The sequence below is a fragment of the Hydra viridissima genome, unplaced genomic scaffold (assembly GCF_058129835.1).
Source record: "Hydra viridissima isolate aposymbiotic clone 2 unplaced genomic scaffold, HvirCarnegie_v1 scaffold_2, whole genome shotgun sequence".
Taxonomy (NCBI): Eukaryota; Metazoa; Cnidaria; class Hydrozoa; order Anthoathecata; family Hydridae; genus Hydra; species Hydra viridissima.
This window is the reverse complement of record NW_028324301.1, coordinates 21,852,184-21,866,294: the sequence shown is the minus strand read 5'-3', so window position 1 is coordinate 21,866,294 and position 14,111 is coordinate 21,852,184. Positions and strand designations below refer to the sequence as shown.

At 30.0% G+C, this 14,111-nt stretch overlaps 1 protein-coding gene across 1 annotated transcript; it reads left to right on the top strand.

Annotated features, from left to right (window-relative positions):
* Positions 1–985: 985 nt before the first annotated feature.
* Positions 986–12,386, top strand: LOC145186758 (annexin A4-like). The gene is made up of 15 exons (XM_090078782.1): positions 986–1,535; positions 1,682–1,796; positions 3,156–3,775; positions 3,961–3,996; positions 4,119–4,206; positions 9,196–9,290; positions 9,734–9,847; positions 9,939–9,995; positions 10,301–10,334; positions 10,488–10,567; positions 10,659–10,727; positions 10,822–10,923; positions 11,141–11,216; positions 11,738–11,850; positions 11,936–12,386. The coding sequence occupies exons 1-15, from the start codon at positions 1,488–1,490 to the stop codon at positions 12,062–12,064; spliced, it is 1,776 nt and encodes a 591-aa protein (XP_089934908.1). The 5' UTR covers positions 986–1,487; the 3' UTR covers positions 12,065–12,386.
* Positions 12,387–14,111: the final 1,725 nt, after the last annotated feature.

Sequence of the window (14,111 nt, the reverse complement as noted above, 5' to 3'; positions counted from 1 at the left end):
TTCTATCAATCATTTTTTTCATCAAGTTATAAGATGTAAAGAACAAATTTCTATATAACTTTTTTAAAGTAAACCAAATTATCTAAGGTTTGTTAAAATAGAGCCCTTTATGCAAAAATTTATAGTTTGACATGTTTATATTTATACTAATCATCAGTTTCTTGAAATAAAAAGTCTTGAAATGCATTTTTAAACAAGAAAAAACAAGACTGTCTCATTTTTTCCAAGACCAAACAATTTTTTTCTTGATTCATCTTGAAATATTTAGATATTTTTAAAAAAAATCAGGAAATCTTGAAAATTTAAATAATGATTTCTAAAAATTTTTTGAAAAAATTAAGACAAGAATAAAAAGGCCCTTGGGACTTGTCTTGAAATAATTTTTTCTCCAAACACCAATCCTTTATACACACATGTGCACACACAGACAAATGTATATAATTTAGCAAGATATATATAGAGAGGGTTGTATAATAAGTTATAGTTGACAAGTTATAGTTGACTGAGATAAATATTTTCAAAAATTCAACTGAATTTTAAATTTGTTTATGCAAGTGAATTAACTCTTATCTAAAAATACCCTGTTTGTTGGGTCTCTATTTACATGGTTTTCATATATTTAAATACAATTATAAAAAATTATTGTTTGCATATACATTTATTTTTCTTTAAGATTGATAGGGTGATAGTGCATTAATAAGTGTTTAGTAATATATGTGGTTCGTTAGTTTAAACATACACACCCCCGAAACTGCTTTAAAGTTTCATGATTTTTTAAAGGCAAGTAATGAAATTGACAGAATATTAGAAACATTTCTACCGTTCTGAGCCATGTTTACAGAAAAAAAAACCAGAAACATAGTCCACCAACATTAACTACTAGAATGTATGTTTAGCAATCCCGATATTTATCAAGCAGAAAGTAAGACTGGCACTAGTGGGTAAAAAACTAAATTGAGTTCGGGAGTCGACTGTCTCGAATATTATAGGTTTGTTACATAAACAGCGTATTTACTCTGCGATGTTTTCAAAATACATTTACTTTTTTAATAAAATACGTGTTTGAAGTCATTAAAAACAAAAAGATAACATTTAATTTTGAAAGTCTTACTTGACCTAAACGGTAGATGTTTTTTTATTTTTAATTATGAAGTTTGGGTGTTACCAAAATGGTATCGCTGTATTATTGATTAAAGGAAATGATATGAAAATTGAAATATTGGTATAAAGAAATGGCTTCTTTTTTACTTAAAAGTCATTATTTTATTAAAAATATTCTGTAAGAAGTTAGATAAGAAGAATATGTAGATTTTTTAGTAATATCTACCTTTTAAAAGTAAACTAACAAGTTTTTTCTTTAAAAAAAAAATTCATTGGCATACATTAACATACATTAGCAAAAAATAAAAGTATATTTTACTCCTGCAAATATTACTAGTTAACTATAGAGCACATGTATATATTGTTACATTAGCATATACAAAGTAATGGCTTATCCACCACCTGGCGGAGGATATGGTTACCCTGCAGGAGGTGTAAGTTTAACCATTCTTACGTATGTATGTATGTATGTATGTATGTATGTATGTATGTATGTATGTATGTATGTATGTATGTATGTATGTATGTATGTATGTATTTAAGCTGCATTTCCTTTTAGTTTTCCTTTATTTAAAACTAGTATCCTCCAGCAAACATTGGTTATCCACCTGATGTAGGTGCATACCCACCTGTGCCTGGAGGCTACATTCCACCAGCAGGTCCAGCTTATCCATCCTCATTTCCATCTTATGGTGGTAAGTTACATTCTTCCTTTTATAAATATATTTTCCTAGGTCGTTAGAAAACTTTAATATTCAATAATCTACAAAAACATTTTGCAACAAAAGTATAATGAGCCACAAGATCAAAACTTGTATCTTGATAAAATGTAAATTACGTGTGTGTGTGTGTGTGTGTGTGTGTGTGTGTGTGTGTGTGTGTGTGTGTGTGTGTGTGTGTGTGTGTGTGTGTAAATATATATTTTAGGGAATATCATCAGTTCCTGTTTGGCTGCTGAATGGGTAATTTCAAAAATCATAAATATATAATCATCAAAAATCAAAAGTCATCATAGAAATAAAACACTGGCAAATGTAACATTTTCACCTTGGAATTTTTACCTAACACTGATTACAAAATAAACATTTGGAGATGTACTGCTTGTTTTCATGATTTTTTAGCATGAAATAAATTGAAAGAAATTGTAATCATGATTTAAAAAATCATTTTTGACAAATTCTTTGTTTTCAATATCATACAAAGAAAATGTTAATTGCGTCACTAGGCACTTCCTGATGAAGAGCTTTTGATTTTTGACCAGAATTTGGGTAATATTTTTCTCTAAAACTGAGAGTAGTTACACTTGATGAAGAGCAGTTTTTCAGCCTTCAGAGGATCTATGTGATTTCTTCCCTTCGTGACCGTCAGGCTGGCAGTGCTGAACAAATGCTCTGAAGATGCTGAACTTGAGGAATGCTCAGGATAGCAAAGGCAGCCTTGGAAAGAAATGTATAGATGTTCCATTTTGCCATCCACAACCGCAATGGCCTTCCCATCCATGCTGAAAGTGCCTCAACATCATTTTTATAGGTAAAAAGTTCTCCTTTCAATCCAATGGTGCTCCTCTTCTACTTTAGCTGGATAAAGTTCAAAGAGAAACTTCCAAATTGTGAGTACTGAAGGCTGTTGTCAAAAGGGAATGGTTCAATGATTTAAAATTTATGTAATTATGAGAGTTAAATATTTATAGAAATTTTTTCAGCTAGAGATTTTAACATTGTTTTATCTGACAAAGTCAGATTTAAAAATGTAAATCTCTCAAGTTTAAAACAGATTTTACACCAGCAGCCAAATAAAGCTAATTAATGAAAATATTTACAAATAATGCTAATTAAATTGGAATTATTTAACATTTGTATTAATTTAGTTTTAGAAATAGATTAAGTTAGTTTTTCAACATTTTAAATCTAAATGCATTTTATTGCTCCTCAAAACTCCTCTGTTCCTCAGAAACCCTACCTTGTTAAGTATTTGGATTTAATATACTTTTTTTTTAGTGTATTAGATATATTTTTATTTTGTGTAAAATATGTTTTTAAAAACATAATATTTAGGGTATGATCCTTTACAACCTCCTCTTCAACCTGGATTTCCAGTTATACCTCCTCAAGCAGATTTTCATCACCATCATCATTCCCAACCATCATATGGTCCTCCTGGTTATTCTCAGCCACAACCCGCATATTCTCAGCCAGCCCATCAATATGGCCAACCCTCACAAGGATATGGACAGCAACCAGCATATGGGCAACAGCCACCATATGTGCAGCAACCAGTATATGGACAACAACCACCTTATGGTCAGCAGCCAGCATATGGCCAGCAGCCATCACAAAGTCAGCAACCAGCATATGGTCAACAGCCACCACAAAGTCATCAGCCACCACAAAGTCATCAGTCAGCATATGGGCAACAGCAACCTCAAAGTCAACAACCTGTATATGGTCAGCAGCCACCAGTAGCCCCACAGTCTGCATATGGTCAGCAACCACCAGTAGCCCCACAGTCTGCATATGGTCAGCAGCCACCAACAGCCCCACAGTCTGCATATGGTCAACAGCCACCTCAAGGGCAGCCAACACCACTTGGTCAGCCACCTCAAGTAATTCCTCCTACAAATCCTATACCAACTAATTCCACACAGGTTGCTAGCTCTGGGCAACCTGTAGCCCAGGTAAATAATTTCTATAATATAACACACTATTATTATTACTTCATAAATTATTACTTCTTAGATTATTGATAATGTAACTTTTTATTAGCTGATGTTATTAAAAGCTTTTTTTTCTTTGATAATTCTTTTGGATTTGTCACTTTTTAAACCATCTTAGATCACTGATGATAAACTTTTATTTTCAGGCTCCTATTTCTCAGATGTCCTCTATGACCATAAGTGTATGCTTTTTTTGATTTCTTGGTTTTTTAGAGTTATTTTTATACCTTATGTTATGCAGTTTGAAAAAAATATTTCATGCAAATTATTGGTTTTATGGTTTGTTTTTTTAATAATTTTTCAGGCACCTACAAGAGGTACCATCTTCCCAAAATCTCCCTTTGATGCTGAGGCTGACTGTGAACTTTTGCGAAAAGCTATGAGAGGGGTTGGTAAGTATATTGACACGTTTTGTTTGAGTTAATTGAAAAATTTTATTCAATCAATAAGTTACATTTTTAAAAGTTAATGAAGATGATTACTACTTTTTTAAGTTAAAGATGAAGATTTAAAATTAAAAGTGAAATTGCAACCCATCTGCTATTTTTATTGCCATCATATTACAGAACAGGCGATTAAAACTCCTTTAATTTTTGTTGAATTTTTTTAGTTTTCAGTGTTGGTCTTTAACTAACTCTCAAACTTTTCAATGGTCCAGCTGCTCCTTGATAGTTACATTTGAAGTTAAAATTAAAGTTAATAAAATTTGTAACAAAAGAAAAAAAACTTCTCTTCCAAAGTCCAATTAATGTTTTGATAGTTCCAACTTTTGGATCAAAATATTTAGTGGCTGTCATTTGATCAAGTTAATTTATTCTTCAACAAATGAATAAATTAATTTAAACTTCAACAGATCTGGGTGAAAAGTTTCCAGATGTAGTATTATACAATCAATTTAATAAATGAATTAGCACTGTTGTAAAAATGACTTTTGCATTTTTGCATCAATTTGTTTATCTTATAGACCAAAATATTGGTTTGCTATTTAAAGCGTGGTTTGGCTTGGCTTATGGATATCGTGAAAAACACTGCCAAAATGCAAATAAACCCTAAAAAAAAGTGTAAAACCTGATCAAAAGACTACCAGTTGGTAAAACAAACAAAAAAATGCGTCTCTGTTAACATATTTTTATTGACTCTTGAAACCTTCTTAAAAAGATTTACTTTCAAAATTAACTGATAAAATAACTATTAAAACCCTTTTTTTTACATTATTTTACCATTAAATAGCATCTGATTACAATTTAAGAAATGTTTTTTGATTTTCTCCACAAAAAGTTTATTAATAAATAGCTCAATATACTCTTTTAGTACTAATACTCTACAATACTATTTTTAATGTAATATCAAAGTTCATAATCTTTAGATAAACAGCATATAAGGATAAAGTTGGTTAAAATGTTCATTATAAACTGTAAGCTATGATTTTCTGCTCCTTAGCTCTAAAACTCAATTCTTACTAGCAGTTCTTCAAAGATTATTACTGTTTGGAGCAGTTATGCAGCACAACAATCTTTCTTTATACTCTGGATGATTATTGTTTTGCTTATACCTTGACAAATGTTGGTAAAAATCTTGATGAGTGGTTTCAACAGTTTGTTTACTATAAGGCCTTAGGGGGGGGGATCTTTTATGGCTGATGAAATCCTTGATGTGGTAGGAAGCGTTGTGAAATTTAGGTGTTATTGAAAGGTGTTACTTAATGATAACTGTGTTGCACCAGTTATCATTAAGTAACACCTTTCAAAATTTTCAATTCTTTCAGCGAAGTCCGGTTGTAGGATGAATCCAAAGCAAGCTGCGACAACTAAATTGAAACTTTTAAATGCTTCAGTTATGTGAAAGATATTGGGAACCAAGTTTGCAGCACATACACATTTTTAAGAAGCTTTCTACATTTGTTTCCATCGAAATGGCTATGGAACATGATATGGGCTAAGTTGAATGTGGAGAGCAGCTTCTGTCCAAGCAGTTTTAAGGATCTTGAAAAGATGATAGACAACTCCTAAGAGGAGATGCAATTCCATCGGTGGGATAATTTCCAAAATCAGAACATTGTCAGGCCCGCTGATGATTGGTTTTTGAATGACATTGCCAAACAGCTTTGCATTAGCAACATCCCCGCTAAATTTCTGAAAAGACTAGAGGCTAGAATTTATTGAGCCCAGTGTTGCTAATTTCCAGATTCAGCAAGACACTTTGATTTGTGCAACCATCAATTTTGAGCTTAACAAAATAGCCAGCAGAAATTTTTCGAAATTGAATAACATGATTCACAAGACTTGATAAATCATTGTAGTGAGCAACAACCCAAACTGTTTCAGAATCTCCTTTTCCGTCAGTGATTTTTAAGCCACTGCAGTGGCCTAAAAATTGGCATATTTGATCTGCTTGGAAAACAGTAAGCTGTCTTAAACATTTTTTCAGACAGAGCAAGCATAGAAACTTTCAATTTTCATCATGAATCTTTGCTTGATTTGGCATTGTGTTAATTCACTCAATCTAACTTAACTAAATCAAACTCTGCCTTTTACAAAATTTAACCTAAATTTATATTGGATAACAATCCACTTAACATACTTACAATTATTAACATACTTATAATTATTTAAATTAGTGATACCTGTTAACAATTATTAATGACACTTGTTAACAATTACAATTTTTAACATACTTATAACTATTTAAATCAATGATACTTATCACACTTAATGACAATTTAAAAGAGATCTTATTTAATGAGACAGTCCTACAAATGATTTTTACCGCTCTTCAATGGACAATTCTGCCCTTCATAATATTTCTCTCTTCAAAAATGGTTACACTTTTAGAAAACTTTTGATAGAGATTTTCTCTTTTTGTGCCTCTGCAACTATTTTTTATAAAAGTTTTACAAATTTTGTTTCAAAACAACCCAAATCTGTAAAGATTGATTTTCCTCAGACTAGTTCTCAGAACATTTTAGCGGTCAGTTATCTTAATTATCTAAATTTTTTAAGTCAATTACCTTAATCAATATAAAAAGTATTTGGTTTTTTTCACAGTTTTTCTGTTTTAACAGAAATATTTTTTATTTCTTATCTAGGTATCCTTAGAAAAGCTTTTCAATCATTTTTTAGCATTTTTATGCATTTTGGCAGTAGTTTATCCCTTAGGAAATACCGAGATTTTCACACTATGCAAAAACCAAGCCAAACAACGCTTTAAATAGAATAAAAATGGTACATGTAGCAATTAAACAATTATAATAAAAATTGTTGGTATTATATAGTAGAACACTCATATAATCATAATTTTGAAAATAGCAACCAAATATCACAGTAATCGGTATCGTTCTGAGGTATAAGTAGCAAAAAACTAACAAAATTTAAACTAAAACTGCCATAAACCAATCCAACTGAAACCCATGAACCAATCTGACTGAAATTTTATCCAAAGTTTGGTGTGGTTGTAGGCAACATTTGTACCAAATTTTATCAAATTATATAAAGCAGCTCTCATTCTACAGGTGTTTTTATTGGCACACTATGAAGTCAAAATTTCACTAAATTTGAAATGAAGTTATTTTGTGCAAAAATGAAATTATTTTCCGCAGATAAAATAAAATGATTTCAAAATTTGCATCACAGGGTACCTTGATGTGTACACTATCACTCCATATAAGTGGTGTTCTTGGGTCAGCTAGGTTGGCATTATCATGACCATTGACTTACTTCTTCCAGAATGCTAGGTAGCATAAGTCAATAAACCAAAAAGAACAGTATATTTAAAAAAATATTATTTTTACCTTCAAAATAGCTTGTATATATTTTTCCACCATATCTATTGCAAGTTTCCAATCCAAAGTAACCGAGTTCCCTTTGATTACCTTTATACCTCATTTTACATTATGATCACCTTGTTTTAGACTTGATTCTATTTCATAATTACCTTGTTTTAGACTTGAATTTTTCTCCCCATTTTTAGAAGTCAACTCATCATCAATTATTTTATCAGCATCACTCAGGCTGTCAACACTCATGTAATCATCAGCATTATCTTCAATGTCATCTTCATCAGATTCAAACTGAAGGCTTTTCTTTGATCCAATATCACAAAATGGTTCTTTGATCATTTGATGTGTTCAAATGATCATTTGAACCAAATGGTTCAAATGGTCATTTTGTTACATTGGATCAAAGAAAAGCCTCTTTCACCTCAGTATGATGCTTTTGCACATGTAGATTTTTAAAAATTATGGCAACATTCTCAAAGCTTGGTTGCAGCACAAACATTACTGCCACATGTACATTCATCCTTACATTTAAAGAATGCCTTAATTTGCTGTTGTTGCTTGTACTTCCTTACCTTCCTTGATTATTTAAGCCTTTTTCCAATTTTTTCTTCCCCTTGATTGAGTTGTGTATTTGAGTAACTTGAATGTTTTCCTTGTCCACTTTTGGTGTTACTTTGGTTACAGGCAATAAATTAGGTATTTTTTCTAGTCATCAATCAAGTTGTTTGTTAATTATTCTAAGATCTTTGATTAGTGGAAGTTTTCCTGAACTAATTGCAGCCCAACCACATTTATTGATAACTTAACACCACTCAACTGCCTCCTCTAATTGCTCTCTTTCCATGGCTATGACATCTCTTAAGATATTGCATCTTGCTGGTTGATTTCACTCTAAGATTGAAAGGCTTTCCCATTCTCTAATCTAGAGGAAGATCGAAAAATGGATGTTCAACTGAAATTATATATAAAGAACAAAAATTCTGTTCTCTATGTTTCCTTTTGAATCAACTCAATAAACTTTTAAAATTCTTATATCAAAGTTTTTCAACCTTTTTTTAAATTAAGTTTCATTCACCCAGCATTCTGAGGTTCCTTAACCTAGCATTTCATTGTGGAATTTAGAAAGTATAAAGGATAAGTGGATTAAACTTTTAAAAGTAAAAAACTGACAACATTTCTTAAGTTTGGCAGAACCTAAAAAATATTTAGTATTCTTTTAGCTATTGCAGCTATTTTTTAAACATATACAGGTCCCTTTACCTGTATATATTTGATAAATAGCTACTTACTGTATAATGCTTAAATTACATTTATAACTTTACAAAATGTAGAAATAGTATATAGGGAATGGTAAGGATGCAATGCAGGCTATACAGACATAATTATAATTTAACAATAGTAATAATTATGGAATTTTTAAAGGGCAAACAGTATATAGAGTATGTCAAAATATGTATATATTTAAATTTTTTCTTATTCAATATTCTGAAAGCCAATCAAAAAATAGTTAAATTATAGATAAAAAAAAATCATAAAAACAAGACTGTTATTAGGTTTCTTACATAATTTTCTTAAAAAATATTACCGAACATTTTTTTTTTTTAAGGAACTGATGAAGATGCATTGATCAACATTCTAGTTGCTCCTTGTAATCGACAAAGAGTTGAAATCAGACTGAGATACAAGACTATGTTTGGAAAGGTATAAGAATATTAAGGGAATGTCTTCTTTTTGTTGATAATGGAGTTAAACAAATCAATTAATGAATCACTGCAATCTGATTTTCAATGTTTTGTTTTTATAATGAATCTGATTTTCAATACTTTGTTTCTACCTGAATAATTAACTACAGATAGCTAACTTGTCATAAAAAAATCCAAAATGGGTTATCATTTGTTTTCAATACTTCAAGAGTTGTGTAAAATAAATCTTTTAAAAGTTTTTGGTAAATGAGCAAAGACAAATAACTGCAGAAACTATTTTTTTACAATTTTTTTTTACTAATTAATTTTTTATCGGTTTATTTTCAGTTTTGAGATATGGAGGTTTGTTTCCTTTTTGTAACAATTTAATTTTACTCAAAGTTAATCTTTTATTTGTCCTAATTTACATTTGCAACTAAAAATGCTGAAATTTATTTTTAGGATTTAATGAATGATTTAAAGTCTGAGTTAAGTGGTAATCTAGAGGAGTGTCTTTTGGCTCTTTTGGAGCCTTCTGTCTTGTATGATGCAAAATGCTTAAGAAGGGCAATGAGTGTAAGAGTTTTGCTTGATTTTTATTTGTTTTTATTAATTGCTTTTGTATGCATTTTATGATAAATGGTATTTTAAAATATTATTTTAACAGGGCGCTGGTACTGATGAATCAACATTGATTGATATTTTATGCTCTCGCACCAATTCAGTAAGTTTAAAATCTTTTTAAATCTGATGGCTACATCCATTATCAGCTGTAAATATAGTTCACAACTATTCTTCACCAAGTTAATACATTTATTTAAATGTAGTAGTTAACAAGTAGTTTAGTTATGTATCCTTTATTAAGTTATTTTTATCATAGTAAATATTTTAAGTTTATGATACTTATTGTAAGTTTTTCAGAATGATTACTTTTAGCAGGCCATCTTTTTAGCATTTGATAAGGTAATGTAATATGTCATTGAATAAATTGTGGGGCCTTGATTATATTCTTTATCATTTTTAATTTAGCAAATTAGAGATATCAAGCAAGAGTATGCCAACTGTAAGTTGTTTTGTAAAAGTTTTGAAATAATACTTCAAGAATAATTTATGGATAAATATAATTTATCCAGTAAAAGATCTGGTAAAACTGATGTTCTTTAATTCCTCCTTAAATTTTGAGATTTGTTTAGTTTTATTAATTATGCATTTTTAGATTACAAACGTGATTTAGAGAAGGATTGTGTTAGCGAAACAAGTGGGCATTTCAAGAGGTTGTTGGTCTCAATGTGCCAGGTTCTTGCATTATATTTTTCATTTTATCTTATGAGTGTTTATATTTTTTACCAAGCAATATTGTATATGTTAATATTTTAATGATATTTAGGCCAATCGTGATGAATCAGGAACCGTTGATATAGAGAAAGCAAAGAAAGAGGCAGCTGATCTTTATCAAGTAAAATTATATACACAATAATGTTATATCACAAACACAATTTTATTCTGCAAAAGCTTTTAAAATCAAAATTTTCACCTTATTATTTTTTTAGGCTGGGGAGAAGAAATGGGGAACTGATGAATCACGTTTCAATGTCATTCTTGCATCAAGAAATTTTAATCAGTTGAAAGCGACTTTCAATGAATATGTTAAGGTAAATTATCTTTAATATTTTCATTTGGTTAAAATAGTTTTTTTTTTAACTCCCTGTAAATGAATGAAAAAGATTTCCAAGTTTAAGTAATAACTTATTGTTTCAGTTATCCAGTAACATTCCTAAATATGATTGATGGCATTGAGCACATGTCTCGTCACCTACTGATTATCATAACTAAATTAGTTTAGAAATAAACTGTTCATATTTATTTCAGATTTCTCAACGAGATATTTTGAATACTATTGACCGTGAAATGTCTGGTGACTTAAAAGATGGCTTCAAATGCATAAGTATTTTATTAAATTACATAATTATTAATTTTTTCAAAGTTATAAATGGCAAAAAATATTAAACAATAATTTGCAAAATAGGAATATTATACAATTAGAAATAGTAAATGCAGATATCAAAATTTTTGATGGTAGCTTGTGGTGGGGGAATTTTGTTATGCATCATTATAAAGTTGAAAGCATGGTAGTAAGGATAAAACAATTTGAAGGGTTGTTAGTTCAAGAGGGGTTTTTAATTCAAGAGGGGTTCTTAGTTCAAGCGAACTTTTATGTGAAAGTTCTAAAAATATAAAAACATTGAAAGAGTGTAAAGGGACGTTGTTAAATGTTAATAAAAAACACTGAGGTGAGAAACACTACAAGCTTTGTATCATATGGGAATACGGCTGCCCATCAACCTTTAATTTTAAGTTTTTAGTGTTGTTTCATGATGAAAGGCTTGAGTTGCTGGTATAAGATGTTAGTGCATTAGTTACTGTCAATTCTTTATGGAAAAAGTATTCGTTGTTTTTACAATCTAGTACAATGTGCGCGGAACCCAGCAGAGTATTTTGCAGAACGTTTATGGAGCTCAATGAAGGGCATTGGGACAAATGATAGTTTGTTGATTCGAATAATAGTTTCGCGATCAGAGGTAATCTAGTTTAATACTTTTTTGTGGGTTTTTACTTTAAAACGTAAGTTTATCAAAGTTTATTAATATAAAACTGATTGTTTAGATGGATCTAGCTGAAATCAAAACGGCATTTTTGCAGAAGTACCATAAAACACTGTACAAGATGATTGAAGGTGATTGCAGCGGTGATTATAAGAAGTTATTGCTTGCTATTGTAAAACCTGATATTTAATTTTTAAACTGGTTGCATGTATTAATGCTTAAAAATCTCACTCTCATTGTAATCATTTATTTTTTCCTTAATTATTTTTTATTTATAAAAATTGGAAAAAGCTGAAAAAAATCTACGCAATTAATGTTTTTTATTTTTATTTTAACACATCTGTGAAACATTTTTTGCAAGACGCTTCAAGTTTAAAATACTAATTATGATGTGTTATTTTTCTCAACGCAATTTTAACTATTTTGTGCATTTATCAGATTTTCTTTTAAAGAATTTTCTTTTGAAGATTGAAGAATAAATTACTTATGTATAATAAATAAAATGTCATAAATTTTTTCGTTTTTCATAATAATCAGATAACACTACACTGATTTATATCTTAGTTCGTGCGTAAAACTCTCTCTACCTAAACTTTAATTTAACTTCTCCTAAAAAAATCTGAAATTGCGGCTTAGATAAGTAACTATTGCAAGCATCCAACACTTTTGAATTCTACTGCTTAAGTATCTTTTCATCTAAACGATTTGAAATCTTACTCAAACAAAGATAGTATATATTTAACTTTTTATGTTCTATGTTCTAAACAATTTAGTGTGATTTAGAATGAAGGCTCTCATACATAATTAGATTCTACACCCATTTGTGGTTCCCTTTTGAAGGAGCTGTTTTGTATTACGGAACTATTTGCAACTCTTTAATATCCTGAACAAACAGCTGATCTGTGTTTAGCAGTTGTTAGAGTTGCATAGGGCGTTTCATAATGCAGTTTTGTAGTTTTGGTTTTTGCGATTCGATATGAACGAGTATTCGTAGAGTTTGTTAATCGAGTATTCTTTATCATTTGATTCGTCCATCGTAAAACGGTTAATCAAAGGAAATGTAGAAGGAAAGGGAAGCGGTCATTAAAACGAGTGGAAAACTTGTTAGGGTAGTGGATATTGCTACAATGATTTGTAAGCATTTTAAAAAACAATCAGTTACCAATAAAATGAATTTCGCTCAACCAAGGACTATTAGAGAATTCCCTGGACCACAAGAGGCCACATTGGAGGCCCATTTTGCTTTTTTTACTTTTTTTTGTTGAGCTTTTTTAAAGGTTTTAGAGTTACAAACGATTTACTTTGAATTAATTCATTTACAATTTTTTACCAAGTTTAATAAAAATGACGAAAAAAACACTATTACACCTTCCTCCTCTATTTGCCCACAGAAACAGTGTTATGAGGGGGACTCTACGACTAAAGACAACTTCAATACAAGTTTTGATATCAAAAAACTTTTAGTTATTCTACTTTTAAAAATTTTATGACTTTTGTTAAACTAAAGTTAATGCACAAAGTTACTACCACCTTGTCTAAATAAAAGTTTTCGTTCCTGTACGAGAGCCTGATGAAAAAGATTCTTGAAGCTGAACTTCCACATGTTTTTGTGGTCTTACCATATAAAACTTGCTAATCTCATTCGTTAGGGCTACTGAGTTATTTTATCTTATAGTTAGTCACATTTGATAATTAAAACTATTTTCTGGAAAGGGAATGTAACAACATGCTTATAAATGAGAAAAAAGTTTACGTCACTATAAAGAAAGCGTATGAGCTTTAATTTGGATGCAAAGTTGATGAAGCTTTAACATCTTATGTATACGGCGTTTCCACCGATCAAAATTAGTAATGAAGTACAACGGTTTTGTCGAATTTCGACATCCATCTTTAAATTCAACATATATTTGTGCGTTATTGGGATTTGAAAGCTCCATTAACGTGTTATGAATTTGAATACTAGCATTATTTTAAGGGTAAAAATCATCTTTTACCTAAAATAAATTTAGTCCTCTGAGATAGCTTTACTAGTGGTAAATGAGAAAGCCAGAAAAAACCTATTGATACTTTGTAATATAAATAGTATAAGTAAATACTTGTATAATAATAGTAAATACTACATTTTAAAGGCACTCTTAGTAATTAATGGCAAAAAACTATGTGGACGAATTTTAAACGAAGTCCTAATTAATTCTCGCAGATCTTAGGAAAAATAAAATTACTTTTGAAAAATCACA